Genomic DNA, 17,500 nt, shown 5'->3' with positions numbered 1-17,500 from the left:
CTTTTTCGAATGTTTATGAAAATAGCATCAAACGTTACTTATTTCGGCAGTGTTCACATATTCGAACAGAAGAGACGAATAATAAAAACCACAAGTATATGATTACATACTCCTTAAAATATTTTACAAAACCAAAAATTCTTTGTTGTTTTTCTCAGTCGGTATGCAGCCAGTCAGCGCATGCGCAGCAGGAGGAGTCCATATAAGAATGTGAGGTTGTACCCCCGTAGGAACAATTCTTTATACAAGTACTAAGCAGTTATACAACAGCTTTAAGGCAATATCCAAGGGAGAAGCTGATATCAGTTAAGAGAATCCTTAATCAAACACAGTGGTAACAACATCCGAAAAGCTACCTAAGTTTCCTGACAAGAGTTTGATCCTCGAACCTCAAGACGATAAATTAGCCGGCGATGGTTTGTACTGTAAAAATGTTTCTCTGAAGCTACATTGTTAACTGATAGCCATCTCGTTGCTAAAATATAATTTTCAATGGAAAAACTGTGTTAAGATCAATAAATAATTCTATATAAAGTAGTAATGACGTTAAGGATGAGGTTCAATAAAGGGGTGTCATTGACGAGTACTAAGTATATCTTAGTTTGACCAAACCACTGAGCTGATTGACAGCTCTCCTAGGGCTGGCCAGAAGGATTTAGATTTATTTTACGTGGCTAAGAACCAACTGGTTACCTAGCAACGGGACCTACAGCTTATTGTGGAATCCGAACCACCTTATGACGGAGAAATGAATTTCTGTCACCAGAAATAAATTCCTCAAATTCTTCATTGGCCGGTCGGAGAGTCGAACGCTGGGCCAACAGCGTGCTAGCCGAGAGCTCTACCCACCCCTCCAATGAAGAACTTTGACGACCGAGCACTGAATGGGTAACTGGGAATATGATTTGAGACACTGCAAAGTAATCAAACATCATCTTTCGCATTTAATGACATCCCCAGGGCGAGTCCAGTACACAGACACTTTATTCTCAGTTTCTATAATCCATCATTACCACGAACATAGAGTCTCTAAACCCTTAAAACGGATGCAGTCCTCCTGTTCAAGGCCCCAGGAGGTAATATAGGTTTATCGGATATAATTACAGCAGTCTTGTCAACAAAGAGGGGTGCAGAATATTCGTTTCTATAGTGATTTGGCAGTAAACGGTTTTATGAATCATCTTCAATCAACTTGAACGAGCTTCAAGGAGGAAAACTAAGAATATGCTCTCCATAGAACAGCATTTGGTAGCTAGTATAAACCATTTCAATTTATTGTATTTTCAAAGAAACTATATACATATATATATATATACACACATATATGTATTTATAAATAAATAAACACACACAAACACACATATATATATACATACACATATATATATAATATGTATACTATATATATATGTGTGTGTGTGTGTGTGTGTACTTTCACCCTGAGAATGGTTACTAGTCCAGGTACCTAATTCAAAACTTTTGCTGACCTTTTTTCATTCTCAGACGAGCCAATCAACTCGGGGCACGCAGCCATCTAGAGTGAGCACCAGAGGCAGACGTGTGCAACATAAAGATCAACAGAAAAATGGTAAAATGGGAGTCCCCTCTCCCCGCCCCACAGTGCGGGCAATTTGCCGTTCAAATAACTGTTGTACAGTGTGCGTTAGACAGAAAGAGCAAAATATGGGATGGATATAATGCAAATATTTCCTGGTGCATTTTTGCCCGTTCATATATATATACACATACACAACTTACACACAAGGATATATACATACTAAACACACACAAACATTTTTATATATATAATATATATATATATATATATATATTATATATATATATATATATATATATATATATATATATATATATAATTATATATATATACTTTACTATCTTATTCACTATACCTTGGGAATTACTTGCACTCAAGGGGATTTATAACTGATAGGTGGTAAGTCACCACTGGGATTCGAAACCCTGCCTGGTTTAGAAACAACAGTAGACAGTGACTTTGACCACTCAGCTATGTGTGTATATGTATATATATATATATATATATATATATATATATATATATATATATATATATATATATATATACACATATATGTGTGTGTGTGTGTACTACAGGAAAAAATTAAAATTGGGTATAAATTCTACCTGGTTTTGCCTTTATTTTTTAAGACATCTTCAAAAGGACTGAGCCACAATGTTTGAAATATTTGAAAACTTTTACATAATGCTAGAAATTTATAAATTCATATGTGTGTGTGTTAGGGCGACACTAAAAACAAACATACAAATGAATGGAAAAATATTCACACTTGATAAGTAGAAGCAAGGGCAGGAGCAGTAAATTCATTTTGTTTATCTACGAGGTTGGGCTCACACCTTTGCTGTAGCCCCAGGTAAGCTACCTACCTGAAAATCTACACATTTCACATATTTCTTGTCAAATACATGAGTCGGGTTTATATATTCCTTGGGTGATTTTCACATCTGGTCAAATACATGAATCGAGTTTATATATTCCTTGGCTGATTTTCACAGTCTTCACAAGAGCTTTCCTTAATAAAACTGGATTCTATAACATTTACCGTAAATTACTGAAATAATCTATCTTTTTTAACCACGCCAAACTGATGATGGCTTAATTGTTCCCACTAACATGCACGAAAATTGTGCTGCTCTCTTGTGCTTATACATATTTTTTGCTCTTATTAAAAACATGTGATTCCCTTGAGAGAGAAATAGAGATATTACGTCCTTCAGTGTACCTCTCAAGGACTCCTGCGTTCCGCCGTAATTCTTAATAACGCAGATTTCTGTGAAGGTAATCCAATATACGACGCCTTCTGGCTAATACAATGGACCTGTTCCGACAAATTGAAGCTCACTCTTATGTTAATGCGCACACACACACAGGGGAAGCCGAATACGAATTTACACAGTCTCTCTCTCTCTCTCTCTCTCTCTCTCTCTCTCTCTCTCTCTCTCTCTCTCTCTCTCTCTCTCTCTCTCCTTACACACACATACACATCCTGACAAGTATACACAACATTAAAGCATTCTCATTTATATTTATCATATAAAGAAAATATAATACAAGCAAACCATTTCTTCGAAAGACTCGACATATAAGCGCTCCCAAAAAAGTAATTATTTCACACACACCCGTCAAAGATACGAGACTGTATGTACTGAAAAAAAAGTATAAGGATTCGATCAGACAACTCAACTAAGACAAAATATATCAACAATTATTAGATTTTCTTAACGACACACATCATAAAATTAGGTGAAATATGTTGCACTTACTATATACAAACTGAAAACTATTAAACAAAGTGTCAAAAATCGATTAAGGCGCAAACAAATTTTTAATATCCCAACACAAATACTTCTTATCTGCGTTTTCCTAAATGGTATCCGGGAAGAAATTAAACTATTTGCTTTCAGAACCGTTATATAGGTCATATTAGTTAATAACGTTGTCAAGAATTTTTCAGTGTCTTCGCAAACTTTCTCACTAGAACATACTGTAATATAAAAAACAGACAGAAAAAGAAATAACTGAAAACATATTTTTGATGCATAAGAAACGGCAAAGTTCTCCAGTCAAGGCTTTGAATATGGAATGTTTATTACCTACACGTCTCAAAACTTCTGGCTCGCCTTCAATATCGACAAACCTGCTTTCGACTTGTGATAATGACGACGACGGCTTGCAGTTGACAACACTCATTTTAAAGTCTGTGACACTCATTTTAAAGTCTGTGACAAGTAACAAACAAAATAACCCATAAACTGAGCAAAAACATACCGCCACTCTTATTCACTTGTTAATCTTTAACCACTTTCGTTTCTTCTCTGCAAAGACTCTCACAACCAGGAATAAGAGTCTGTGAAGACTAAGAATAAGAGTCTGTAAAAACTATGAATATATAAGTCTGTGAAGACTAGGAATACGAGTCTGTGAAGACTAGGAATAAGAGTCTGTAAAGACTCAGAATAAGAGTCCGTGAATTCTAGGAATAAGAGTCCGTGAATCCTAGGAATGAGCCTGTGAATAAGAGTCAGTGAAAACTTGGAATAAGAGTCCGTGCAGACTAAATATAAGACTCGGTGATGAATAGGAATAAGAGTCAGTGAATACTCAGAATAAAAGAATATGAAGACTAAGAACAAAATTCAGTGAATACTAGGAATAAGAGTCTGTGAACATGAGGAATGTAAGACCATGAAGAGCAGGAATAAGAGTCCGTGAACAAGGGAAATCCAGCGATTCCAGTTTTCATCTCGCAGCCGCTGTCATTTGTCATCCCGCCCAAGCGGCATCGCGTTACACAATAATTCGTCAAACTGGCGCCACAGACTCGTCGGTCATAGGCGCGACGGGTATCGATGGGCTGGGAAGCGTGACGCCGAGAATTTGTGTATTATTATCTTTGTTGCTGTTTTTATTCTCAGAATGCGTAAATTTCTGACGAGTGACCTGTGAAGGTCATTCATAGATCGGGATGAGTGGAAGTGATAATCTGAAGGAAAAACGGTTCTTAGACAAGACAGTATTAAGTAAAAATATTAAGCAGGGTAATCCGAATACCAAGAGTCATTCACGTTTTATTTCATAGACAACTTAAAGCTGTTGTTTTCTTTAAACACGCATCAGTAACTATAATGAAAAGCCAAAGATGGCAAACCTCAAATGCTTAGGCATTGACGTTTTCTTAAAAAATAAATGTCTCGGTTACAATACAAATCTAAGAATAGAAGAAGAAATCTTGGAACTTGATCCAAACTCCAGAAAAACAGAAATCCTGGAACTAGATCCAAACTCCAGAAAAACAGAAATCCTGGAACTAGATCCAAACTCCAGAAAAACAGAAATCCTGGAACTAGATCCAAACTCCAGAAAAACAGAAATCCTGGAACTAGATCCAAACTCCAGAAAAACAGAAATCCTGGAACTAGATCCAAACTCCAGAAAAACAGAAATCCTGGAACTAGATCAAACTACAGAAAAACAGAAATCCTGGAACTAGATCCAAACTCCAGAAAAACAGAAATCCTGGAACTAGATCCAAACTCCAGAAAAACAGAAATCCTGGAACTAGATCCAAACTCCAGAAAAACAGGAAATCCTGGAACTAGATCCAAACTCCAGAAAAACAGAAATCCTGGAACTAGATCCAAACTCCAGAAAAACAGAAATCCTGGAACTAGATCCAAACTCCAGAAAAACAGAAATCCTGGAACTAGATCCAAACTCCAGAAAAACAGAAATCCTGGAACTAGATCCAAACTCCAGAAAAACAGAAATCCTGGAACTAGATCCAAACTCCAGAAAAACAGAAATCCTGGAACTAGATCCAAACTCCAGAAAAACAGAAATCCTGGAACTAGATCCAAACTCCAGAAAAACAGACAGGTAAAGGAAAAGATAAACCAGATCACAAATGTGGCCTCCTTGGTAAAAGTAATTACAAAACAGGTTGGGCGCAACCGTCAATAGTTTCTTAAATTAATTAACCTTCTGTATAGTCTAAGTAAACTCTCAAACAGCAATTCTGAGACGTAAACATTTTAACATGCAACAAATGGTTATAGTTGAATCAGAAAACCAATACAAAAAATGGACGTGGATCCTTTAAGTTAACAACATAAAACCAAGTATTCCCAGTCGTATACTTCCATAAAAGTTGAACGCAAAGTTTGTAAACATTTGCATAGTGGTGATGGGACTGAAAGCAGGCCAATAGCCTTAGGGTTAGCTATATTGCTAAATAACATTGAGGAAAATAGAAATATAAAAGATAAGTGTTATATGTCCTTCTTAAGAAATATACTTTCAACATCAGTTAAAAAGTACCTTTGGGAACTATATTTCCCAGTATCGCTGAATAATTTCATGTTAATGAGCCTGCCAGTATCAGAGACAAGGCATACTTGAATTAATTAATAAACATCTCTACATAATTAACATACCTCCCTTTTTAAATATAAACCTGCAAACATCTACCACATATGAACTAGAGACGCGAAATTGATTTGTCAATCTCATCCTATTATTCTGAATGTACTCTAGCATACGATTTACATGAGAATGCTTTAGGCAGAAGGCGGCCTCATATTACTTGACATAATCCTCACATAAACAATTCTAACATCAGAAAGTAGGATGGTAAAAAAAAAAAAAAATTCTGACATAAATAGTATCTGTCCAGTGTATCAAATGTCAGAGCCATTTAGGCGCCACGCTGAGTTTTATAGAATTCTTCTTAATACTACTAAAATAGAAAATACTAAAATAACTGAGTAATGCCATCAACAAATACATCAGGATCTTGATGCTCACTCAACTATAACTTTGAAAAAAGTATGAACGTGTCCTTAAAAATAACAAACTGAAATTAGCATAGTATCTTTCAATTCCTTCAACAAAATCAATAAAAAGTTACTTATTACCTCAACTACTGCGACCTTTATTGATTACTGATTTGACTGGAGTATCTAATCCAATATTTCTGGCTGCTGGGTCATCTCAAAAGTAACATTTAGTTGTTTTACGACGGGAGGCAGCCATAAGACCAATGCTACCATATTTTATGATGGGCAATGGCCTCAGTACCCAGTCATTCTGCAGTTATGGGTTTGAATTTATTTCCCAGAAGGTTTGCTCAAATGCACTATCCTTTGCGTTTATATTTTTCAGAGTTTCATTGCTTATTTGGTAAAATTAAGCATCAGCTCCGCAAGGACTATTACCTTAGAAATTGATTTTCAATACTTTAAGTATTGATGATGAGGAGGTGGTGGTGTTTATTGTCGGTTAATTACTTAACCTCATATCTACCCAATATGGTTGGGGACCCTTTGGGAACGCGGGGTTTTGGGTGGGGGAAAACGTTGGGAGAAAGGCCAGACTGCCATGTTGTTGTTATGGAATGGTTCTGCGCATGCGCAAGTCATCAGGGAGCCATATGTTCAAGAAGGGATTGGCTAAGGAAACCTATTATAAAAGGAACTATACTAACCTAACCTAACCTAGCAGGCCGTGTTGCTTCGTCGAGGAGCGATGGCCAGCATACAACTTCTGAGGTTTCGTTGACCGACAAAAAAGTAACGGTAAATTCTTGATAAGCGACCAAAATACTGTAGGAAAAATCAATTTCCAAAGTAATACCACATGCGGAGCTATTGCTTAGTTCTACCGCTTATTTTTTTATTTATATCTGTTAACGTATTTTTTTTCTTCATATACTGCATTATATCACTCATTAGAAATTACCTTCATTTGAATATATTATTACCTTTATTAAGATCTATTTATATTCTAAATTCCCCTTGATTTATCACAAAGGTATTCTATTTCTACTGAATCTTGACAGGCAGTTTTATGACCCTCCTGCTTGTTTCAGAATAATAATGATCATAATGATAACTCATACTGTAAATACATGCCCCCTACCGGTTCTAATTTCTCTCTACGAACGTTCCGACTGATGAAATGTTGAAGATGACGTCATGACAGTTCTTGCAATTGCAGACAAGTTTGCGACTAAGCAGGGGTTGCCATGACGAGGTAACCGTGACAGACAAACAAACAAGCAGACGGCGAGACAAATTATAGATCTCCCTTTATACTCTTTTACGCATGACGTCACATTTTGTTACAAGTTTGACTAAAATTCTTTCGAATGTGTAGAAGGGCCTGTGAGGATGATGAATGCAGGACGGACACACACAATTAGACAAGCTCCCTATCTCAGCACCTCCATATTTGTACAAAATCACTTCGGTTTTAGAAAGTTTGAAAATCACTTCAACCATGTAGTAAAGCTGACATGACCAGTTTAGAAAGTTTGACTTAAATCACTTCGGCCATGTAGTAAAAGCTGACATGACCAGTTTAGACCAACTAAAAGCTTTGACCAGTTTAAATTTGACAAATCACTTCGACCATGTACTAAAAGCTGACATGACCAGTTTAGAAAGTTTGACTTAAATCACTTCGACCATTCCAGTTTAGTCAAATCACTTCGACCATGTAGTAAAAGCTGACATGACCAGTTTAGAAAGTTTGACTTAAATCACTTCGGCCATGTAGTAAAAGCCGACATGACCAGTTTAGAAAGTTTGACTTGAATCACTTCGGCCATGTAGCAGAAGTTGACATGACCAATTTAGAAGGACAGAGTTACGGATGGACAGACATATAAACAGAAAGATGGACTTTCTCCTTCTGTCTGTCTCTGAAGAACCTTTAAACGATATTCCTTCTACTATGTATGATGAAATGGGATGACAAGTTAGGTGTGACACACCCACACGCAAGCACAGAGTGAAAGACGAGTACACGAACTGATAAATGGATGATCTTCCTTCATGTACTCCTATTCATGATGGTCTGCAATTAGACTGAAGACTCTTGAACCATGTAAGAACTCCGATGACAACGATGGACAGATAACAGATAAACAAACCAACCATTTCCCTTCATATACATCTGTGCATGATGGTATACATACGTACCAGGTTAGATTGAAGACCTTGAACCATGTAAGAACTCCGATGACAAGATAAGCGTAACAGACGCAATGATGGAAGATAACAGATACATAAACAAACCATTTCCCTTCATATACATCTGTGCATGATGATATACATAAGTACCAGGTTAGATTGAAGACTCTTGAATCATTAAGAACTCCGATGACAAGGAAAGCGTGACAAGCTCGCTGCAAGAAAGTGAAGGATGATCACCGTTCATGCACATCTATGCAGGTTGGTTTGCCCTTTACAAAGTTTGACTGAAAGTCCTTCACCAGTGAAGGAGCTGCCATGACAGGATAAGCGTGAGACACTCACTGACAGAGAACAGACGGACGGAAAGACGGGACAACAGACAAAGGGAATAATGAAACGCTTTACTTCCCCTACCAACTCATCCCCAGATTTTGTCTGTGAGGGACTCATAACAGTTCTGATCTTTATGAATAGTAATAATACATTTCCGCGGCCGTATGGACGTGAAAAACTGAGGAACAGTCTCCCTGAGGATGTCGTGCAATTGGAACTTCAAAAGTTCAAAGCGATGATGCAATCCATTAAACCCTAATACTATTCTCCTTGCATTTTAATACTTTTTTATCTGTTTACTAATTTTTTTTCTTTTTTAATAAGCGAGATCCCTTCTTTCTGCATTTACCTTTACCTCCTCTAACTTCTTCCTAATGAACCCCATATTCTTTGGAAACTTGAAGAAATTCAAGTCAATGGCCCCTGTGGTGGGCTTGTTCCAAATGAATAGGGTTCATCTTCTGAATTGTAATAGTAATTTTTCTTTTTTTAGTAAGCAGGCTCTCTTCTTTCTGTATTTCCCTTTACTTCCTCTTACTTCTTCCTAATGAACACCGTACTCTTTGGAAGCTTGAATTTCAAGTCAATGGACCTGGGGGCTTGTTCCAAATGAATAGGATTCATCTTCTGAATGCTAATAGTAATTTATATTTTCTTTTTTAATAAGCGAGATCTCTTCTTTCAGCATTTCCCTTTACCTTCTCCTACTTCCTCCTAATGAACACCTTATTCTTTGGAAGCTTGAATTTCAAGTCAATGGCCCCTTTGGTGGCCTTGTTCCGAATGAATAGGGTTCATTTTCTGAATAATAATAGTAATAATAGTCTGTCAATGCACTGCACCTTGATAACGCTCAGATTCCATATTAAACGGTAAACAAAGACGACTGACGAACTGGAAATCTTCGTTCATCTAAAACTTAATCACGTTTGCGCTAAGTGCAGAAACTTGAAGCAGCGGCATTTCTTTTGCTTGCAAACTTGGGAACAAAACGAAGTTTACTTCAGGAAGTTTGAGGGAGTTAAGCACAAAGTTCAACATCCCTGACAGCAGAACTGACGAAAGGTAAAAGACCTGACGAGAAAAAAAAACACTTTCTTCTGCAGAACATAAAAAATACAAATAATTAAAAAGCACCATATAAATCCTGATGACAACAAACATGAAAGTAAGATTTATACTTACCTACCATAGAGATATTAAAAATAAATAACAAAGATACTTTTGGTGAAGTTTTACTGTCAGGGCAAAATCAATTAATGGTTATTTTTGCAAAAAGTCTTTCGAATGGACATGAAATATACCGGCCAATCACGAAACAAGTTGGAGTGTTAATTAAATTACAGAATCACGCATAAATTAATCAACTCCATAAAACACTACCAATTAGTTAATCACTGCTAATAAAATTAATTGGCCAATATATAATTAAATTAATTTACTGCTCTGGGCATTAAAACTCTTGCAATATTTTTCAGAGTTCAATTTTACTAATAATCAAAGAATAGGCAATAAATTACACTTAACGATGCCATAGAATTCATGCAAAGTCCGTAATAAAAAGGAGAGAGAGAGAGAGAGAGAGAGAGAGAGAGAGAGAGAGAGAGAAATTTAATCCCTTAGGTGTCAGTTATTAAATTCTTATCAGAGATATTTACATATACAAACCGACTTAATTCCCTTATATATTGACATATATTTGAGAGAGAGAGAGAGAGAGAGAGAGAGAGAGAGAGAGAGAGAGAGAGAGAGAGAGAGAGAGAGAGAGAGAGAGAGAGAGAGAGAGATTCAGTTTCTAGATATGTCTAAATATGAAAACAATTTAATAATGACTCCAGTGACAAACACCCCGCCCTCCAAAATGCGTAGCTAATTGAAAAATCACAAACAACATATTTTCACACTATAAATTCTATTTATGGAGAGAGAGAGAGAGAGAGAGAGAGAGAGAGAGAGAGAGAGAGAGAGAGAGAGATTCCGTTTCTAGAAATTTCTGAGTAAATATAAAAACAATTTAATAATGACTTCAGTGACAAACCAAAAAAAAGAAAGTGTAGCTAATTGAAAAATCACAGACAACATATTTTCAAGCTATAAATTCTATTTATGGAGACAGAGAGAGAGAGAGAGAGAGAGAGAGAGAGAGAGAGAGAGAGAGAGAGAGAGAGAGAGAGAGAGAGAGAGAGAGATGGAAATGAAACAATGTTATCAAAGAAGCAAGAGAATGAAAAGTAAAGGAAAAACAATAACGATATATCTCCACATAACATATCCAGCAATACTTTTGCATCAGTTATTCAATCTTTCAGTCGTAAAAAATCTTTCATTTATCTATTCACTTGCTGTTCTTTCACTACTTCATTATTTAGCTCATTCATACATTCTTAAAAATTATTAATTCATCTATTCATCTGCTTTCACTCTTATAATACACTCACTTACTCTTTCATTCATTCCCGTTCATGAATTCCTTTTTTCATTCGGGTATTTATTAATTAGTTCCCTCATACTTTCGTACATTCGTTAATTCTTATGTTCTTTCGCTCATTCAAGATATAACTCACTTATTTACTCTTTGAAATATTCATTCAAATACTCTAGTTCATCCTTTCACTGTCAGTCTCTAAATGATTTTCCCTTTCAATAAATCATTCAGTTAATTATTCATGAGATCCACAGTTCATTCATACATCTAGTCGCTCGTATGCACATTCATTTCCTCATCTACTCAATCATTCGTGCGTTTCTCTTTCTTTCAATTACATTCGTTATCCAAAGGCACAGAAAAACATATCGCAATATTCGCAGCATGGAACAAGTAGTATTTTCATAGTGGATCTACACAGACACACACACACACACACACACACACACACACACACAGAGAGAGAGAGAGAGTTTAATCCTCAAAGCTAGTTATGAAAAATCTACCGCAGGAATGTACAAAGGCAAACCCGACTTTTTTTCTATTGAATACACACATATGTGAGAGAGAGAGAGAGAGAGAGAGAGAGAGAGAGAGAGAGAGAGAGAGAGAGACCGTAACACGTACTGCAAAGCAAAAACCTGTTATATGTGATCATTAAATTCTGAATAAATTTCCATACTTACATCAGAAGACACTGACATGAAACTGAGATCTTTGATAAATAAAAAGCCTATGTTACAAGGTAATTAAACAACCACTGGGAAGCCATTTAGACCGTCCAAACCCAAAGAGACATGTAAAAGCACTTATTAACCCTTTTAATATCAGCTTTCTCAAGCAAATTACTGTTACTTGCATGTTCATCAGTGATTCATAAGAATCTGACACTACTACCACGGGTTAAATCTTCCATGTACAGTAGTTTAGTTAAGTTAAAGTCCTCCTGGGACTCTGTAGGCTCATGGGGCAGGCGCTGATCTGTTTCTTAGGCCGACAGCCAGTGGGGGACAGGGCCCAATGCCTATGACACGTGGCTAGTGTGTCGCTAGGCCCACTGTTTAACTCCCAGCCCGAGGGCTGGTACCTATTCCGCTACTGAACCCCTCGGGTTTTTTCGGACCTTTACAGTAACAGAAGGATAATAATAGTAAACAGTATAATAAACATACATGACCTAATTACTTACGCGAGAACACAGTTTCAAAGTAAAGATAATGGAAACGTAAGAAATATAAAGGCGGCAACTCTTGAGGAATTGTGGTAATGGAGTCAGGAAACGTGTTTATATTTACATAAATCAGTTTTACAATATTCTTCAAATTCACAGACATTTTAAAAACAGCTGAACACTGGACAGGTTAAATCAAATGTTTAAAACATGGAATAACTATCTACTCCACAAAATATGATGCAGTAACAAGTGCTCTTGCACTGAGTTGTCCTGTAATTCATAAAATGGCGCTTAGAAGCGCACCTTCATGAAAAAGAGAAAGTTAGACACAGAAGACAATTATCTCTAAAACATAAGATATTACGCAAAATTATTAAAACAACGTTACAAATGCACTCTTATATGTAAACGAATTTTTCCTTCTTTCATAAATAACCAAATGGTTAGGTACAGGAGACAATTATCTCTAAAACATATTATGCAAAATTATTAAAAGCACGTTGTCATTTATTACGTATAGATTTTCCTTTTTTTCATACATACTAAATATGCGATACAACTGACGAAATCCATTTGTGTGTATAAATCATATGACTTACCTTGAGTTCCCTGCATGGCACAGACACAACAACCAGCTCCTCCAGGGGCACGCCGTCCCGCGACTGCGCCCTCGACCTCCTCCGAGGCGTCGACCTGGGACTGGCTCTCGGACTCGCCCTCGGACTCGCCCTCGGACTTGCCCTCGGACTCGCCCTGGGCGAGGAGCGCGGACTTGCCCTGGGGGAAGTCCTAGGGGACACCATGGGGCTGCTGCCGCTGCCATTGCCGCCCAGGTAGGTACACGGACCGAGGCTTTCCCCGACGCCCACGACCAGAGGGCATCGCACCTCCACCATGTCACTCACCACCATGGGCGACAGATAGTCCAGGCGCGGTACCTCCAGTTCGTCTGTCCTGCCCGCCACCACCGACGATTGATAAGGGAGCAGCAAAGGGCGCGCGTGCGCGGTCGAGCGCCTTCATCCACAGGGCGAGGTGCTGATGCCTCAACCTCATCCCCCGGCTGACGTCAGCATGTTGCTCGTTATCTCATAAACGTTTCATGCAGCGATGTGTGGGAATCATTCATCTGAGTGGTGAGCTGAGTCGAGCGCAATTCAGCCTTCACATTTCTCGCTTTAAAATTATACCTTTTAAACAAAGCTTGTGGTAACAGATAAGTTTATCCTAATGGCCACTACACAATTTACTGAGGCATCATCTTTTGAACAAAGGCGACAGATATATTAAGTTTATCCTAATGACAACCTCACTGCACAATTAGCTGAGGCATCATCAAGCACACTGACGAATATCAGGATGGCGATTTCGAACGAACGTTTAAAACGTTTATTTCACTTCAGCGCAATTATAAACAACCGAGTATTCAATTTTTCGAATTAAAAACTTGCGTTTTTGTTTTACTCGAAATTGGCTACTAATACCCAGGCTTAATCATAAATCTCAGAGAATCTGAAATTATTAATATCATGTCAATCACTGAAATTAATAATGTCAACTAGAAATTCTCACGAATATCAAAAACCTTATGGCATTCGGTATACGAACAATATTAAAAGGGTTAATTTACCAAACCCATACCTACACACATTTATATACAGTATATATATATATATGCGTACATGTATGTATGTATGTATGTGTATGTATGTAAAATAATTTGGCTCATAAATTGCGCGGAATGCTTCGACAGATCACATATCAAAAAACTTTTCTGCCTAAATTTATTAAAATAATTATTATAACTTTACCCGGAACCCTTCCATTCAACCAGAAATACGAACCAAAACATCTAAACGTGCAACAAAGGAGAACAATTAGAGAGGCCGCCATCTCCAATTAAGGTTCACGTGAGGCTTCCCGGACTATTATCAACTTTCAGGTACCCAAAAGCTGGTTTTACAGTGGGATATTAAGCTCATTTAATTTAAACTTAGTGGAAAAGTTCTACTACCAGTGCGATATTAAGAATGGTGTGTGTATAAATTTCAAATGTGCGCGCGCACACATATATATGTATAAATATGTATATGAGTACATACTATATATATATATATATGTATATATATATATGTATGTATATGTATATATATATATATATATATATATAATATATATAGTGGATGGATCGTTTGTCCGCCCCAGTGTGATACGTGGAGTGTCAGGGAACGTAGATTCGTACACACTACAGGATCAGCAGGACGACGTGTAGGCAGCGTAGCACGCGCCATCATATATATATATATATATATATATATATATATATATATATATATATATATATATATATACATACACATATATATATATATATATTCACACACACACACACATATATCAACCTCATATATATATATATATATATATATATATATATATATATATATATATATATATATATATATATATATATATATATATATATATATATATATATATATATATATAATATATATATATATATATATATATATAAATATATATATATATATATTATAAATTATATATATATATATATATAAATATATATATATATATTTGTGTATGTATTATATGTATATATACTGCTGAACTGTGAATTAACTTCACGTGGAATAAACTTCCCTGTCAGCCACTTCATACACCTACAAACAAGACTGACTCATCAGCAGTGCAACAGACTGCCCAACAAATACTGAACCATTCACCTTTATCCTGCATGAACTCCTTTCTAATACCTGCTTCTATACAACATTTTCCAGGCCTTCATCTTCTCTTTCCCTCAAACACTTACAAATAATACTCTCTTTGCCGACCTACTGTCTCCCGTTCTTCCCACATGACCAAATCATCTCAGAACACTGAACAATCCTTTCACCTCCACTAACCTTCTTACTAATCTTGGGATCTTCATATTCATTAGCCTTTCAATTCTCCTTACGCAATTTATACAACGTAAGCATTCATCCCAACATCTTCAAGACGTGACACAACGAATACAATCACATTATCAAGAAATTTCACTAATTCCACCGATTTAAGATGAAAACATTTTATTTAGACCAACTGGCGAACGCAAAATCATCCTTAAAGTCATTTTAATATGAAAACATTTTACTTAAACCCGCCAACGAACGCAAAAACATCCTAAAGTCCTTTATAATCATTTTGTACATCCGCACGAGTAAACACGAAAACATTCCACCGTCATTTCAATCACGCAGAAAACACAACTGGCGAACACAACAGATGCAGCCTCCTTCCACCGTGGAGCAGAACACGAGTTAATCACACAAATTGGGCCTGGCCAGACCTCCCGAAACAGGGTTACGAGTCACAATTTGCCTGCAACAAGTAATTAGCCGTACGCTGAAATGTACGAGCGGCGTAACTCTGCCGCGGAGAAATTACGAGTCTCTTGTACTTTACGTAATTTGAGTTGTCCTTAAAGGGTCAAGGGGGAAAATTACAGTAATGGAAAAATACAGTGTACATTTATTAACCGGGAACTAGAATGGAAGATATCTAGCACTAAAGGGAAAATGCTCTACATCTTGAAGGAAAAATAGTAGTCTTGCTGTCATTATAAAAAAAATAGAACTAAATATATAAAATAGAATTAAATATACCAGATAAGGAAGCGAAATGCCTAAAACTTAGAAGGAAAAAACGAGTGTATGACTAAGTGTGAAAACTGAATTTAAAATACCTGGGAATATAATAAAACGTCGCAACTTTCTGACGGTTTGTTATTATCATCAAAATAGTTTTACCAGACCACTGAGCTGATTATCACCTCTCACAGGGCTGGCACGAGGGATTTGTTTTCACTTAGTTTTTTTTTTTTTATAATTTTGTCAATTAAATCGCCATTTTTCAAAAAGTTTATATCTAGATAAATTGCAAATGTTGAAGTTTCTGACAAAATGTCACCGATTGATTTATTTCTATAACTTGATGGCCGCTGCTGGTTATACTCGAAAAATACACATTATTATCTGTGAAAGTTCTTTATTTTTACGTTATCGAGACGAAGAAAATTTAAATTCAAAATACATAACTAAACTGGCGTGTAATTTCTTGAAGAATTCAACTAAAGTATCATGCGCTTAAGAAACAAAGAGACGAGTTATTTCCAAAAATATAGTAGCTATATAAAAATCCCTACCCATAAGGTCCGAACTGGCAGTCTCGATCATCTTGTATAAGTTTCCCTAAGGATGTGCAATTAGAACCTCAAAAGTTCAAGCGATGATACAACTTAACACTACCCTAAACAGTTCTCCTTATACTTTAATAATGCAATTTATTGCTACCCTAAAACAATGCTCCTTGTACTTTAATAATGCAATTTATCGCTACCCTAAAACAACTCTACTTGTACTTTAATAATGCAATTTATCACTACCCTAAACAATTCTCCTTGAGCTCTAATAACGCAAAAAAATTTATCACTACCCTAAACAATTCTCCTTGCACTTTAATAATGCAATTTATCACAACCTTAAAACAACTCTCCTTGTACTTTAATAATGCAATTTATCACTACCCTAAAGAATTCTCCTTGTGCTTTAATAATGCAAAAAAAAATTCATCACTACCCTAAAACAATTCTCCTTGTACAGTACTTTAATAATGCAATTTATCACTACTCTAAAACAATTCTACTTGTACAGTACTTTAATAATGCAATTTATCACTACCCTAAAACAATTCTACTTGTGCAGTACTTTAATAATGCAATTTATCACTACCCTAAAACAATTCTCCTTGTACAGGACTTTAATAACGCAATTTATCACTACCCTGTACAGTACTTACTTTAATAATGCAATTTATCACTACAATGCTCAGTACTTTAATAATGCAATTTATCACTACCCTAAACCAATTCTCCTTGCACAGTACTTTAATAATGCAATTTATCACTACCCTAAAACAATTCTCCTTGCACAGTACTTTAATAATGCAATTTATCACTACCCTAAAACAAT

At 36.2% G+C, this 17,500-nt stretch overlaps 1 protein-coding gene across 1 annotated transcript in view; it reads right to left on the bottom strand.

Annotated features, from left to right (window-relative positions):
• Mtmr6 (Myotubularin related protein 6) overlaps positions 1-17,500 on the bottom strand; it is an 897,059-nt gene that overhangs the window by 666,131 nt on the left and 213,428 nt on the right. Inside the window, exon 2 of the mRNA XM_067115371.1 lies at positions 13,067-13,979. Coding sequence (XP_066971472.1) covers positions 13,067-13,378 — 312 coding nt within the window. The 5' untranslated portion in view covers positions 13,379-13,979. The remainder of the gene's footprint in view (positions 1-13,066; positions 13,980-17,500) is intronic.

This window comes from Macrobrachium rosenbergii, chromosome 13, assembly GCF_040412425.1.
Source record: "Macrobrachium rosenbergii isolate ZJJX-2024 chromosome 13, ASM4041242v1, whole genome shotgun sequence".
In the NCBI taxonomy this organism is placed as follows: Eukaryota; Metazoa; Arthropoda; class Malacostraca; order Decapoda; family Palaemonidae; genus Macrobrachium; species Macrobrachium rosenbergii.
The sequence above is the reverse complement of the archived record's forward strand: the minus strand, read 5'-3'. Positions and strand labels throughout refer to the sequence as shown.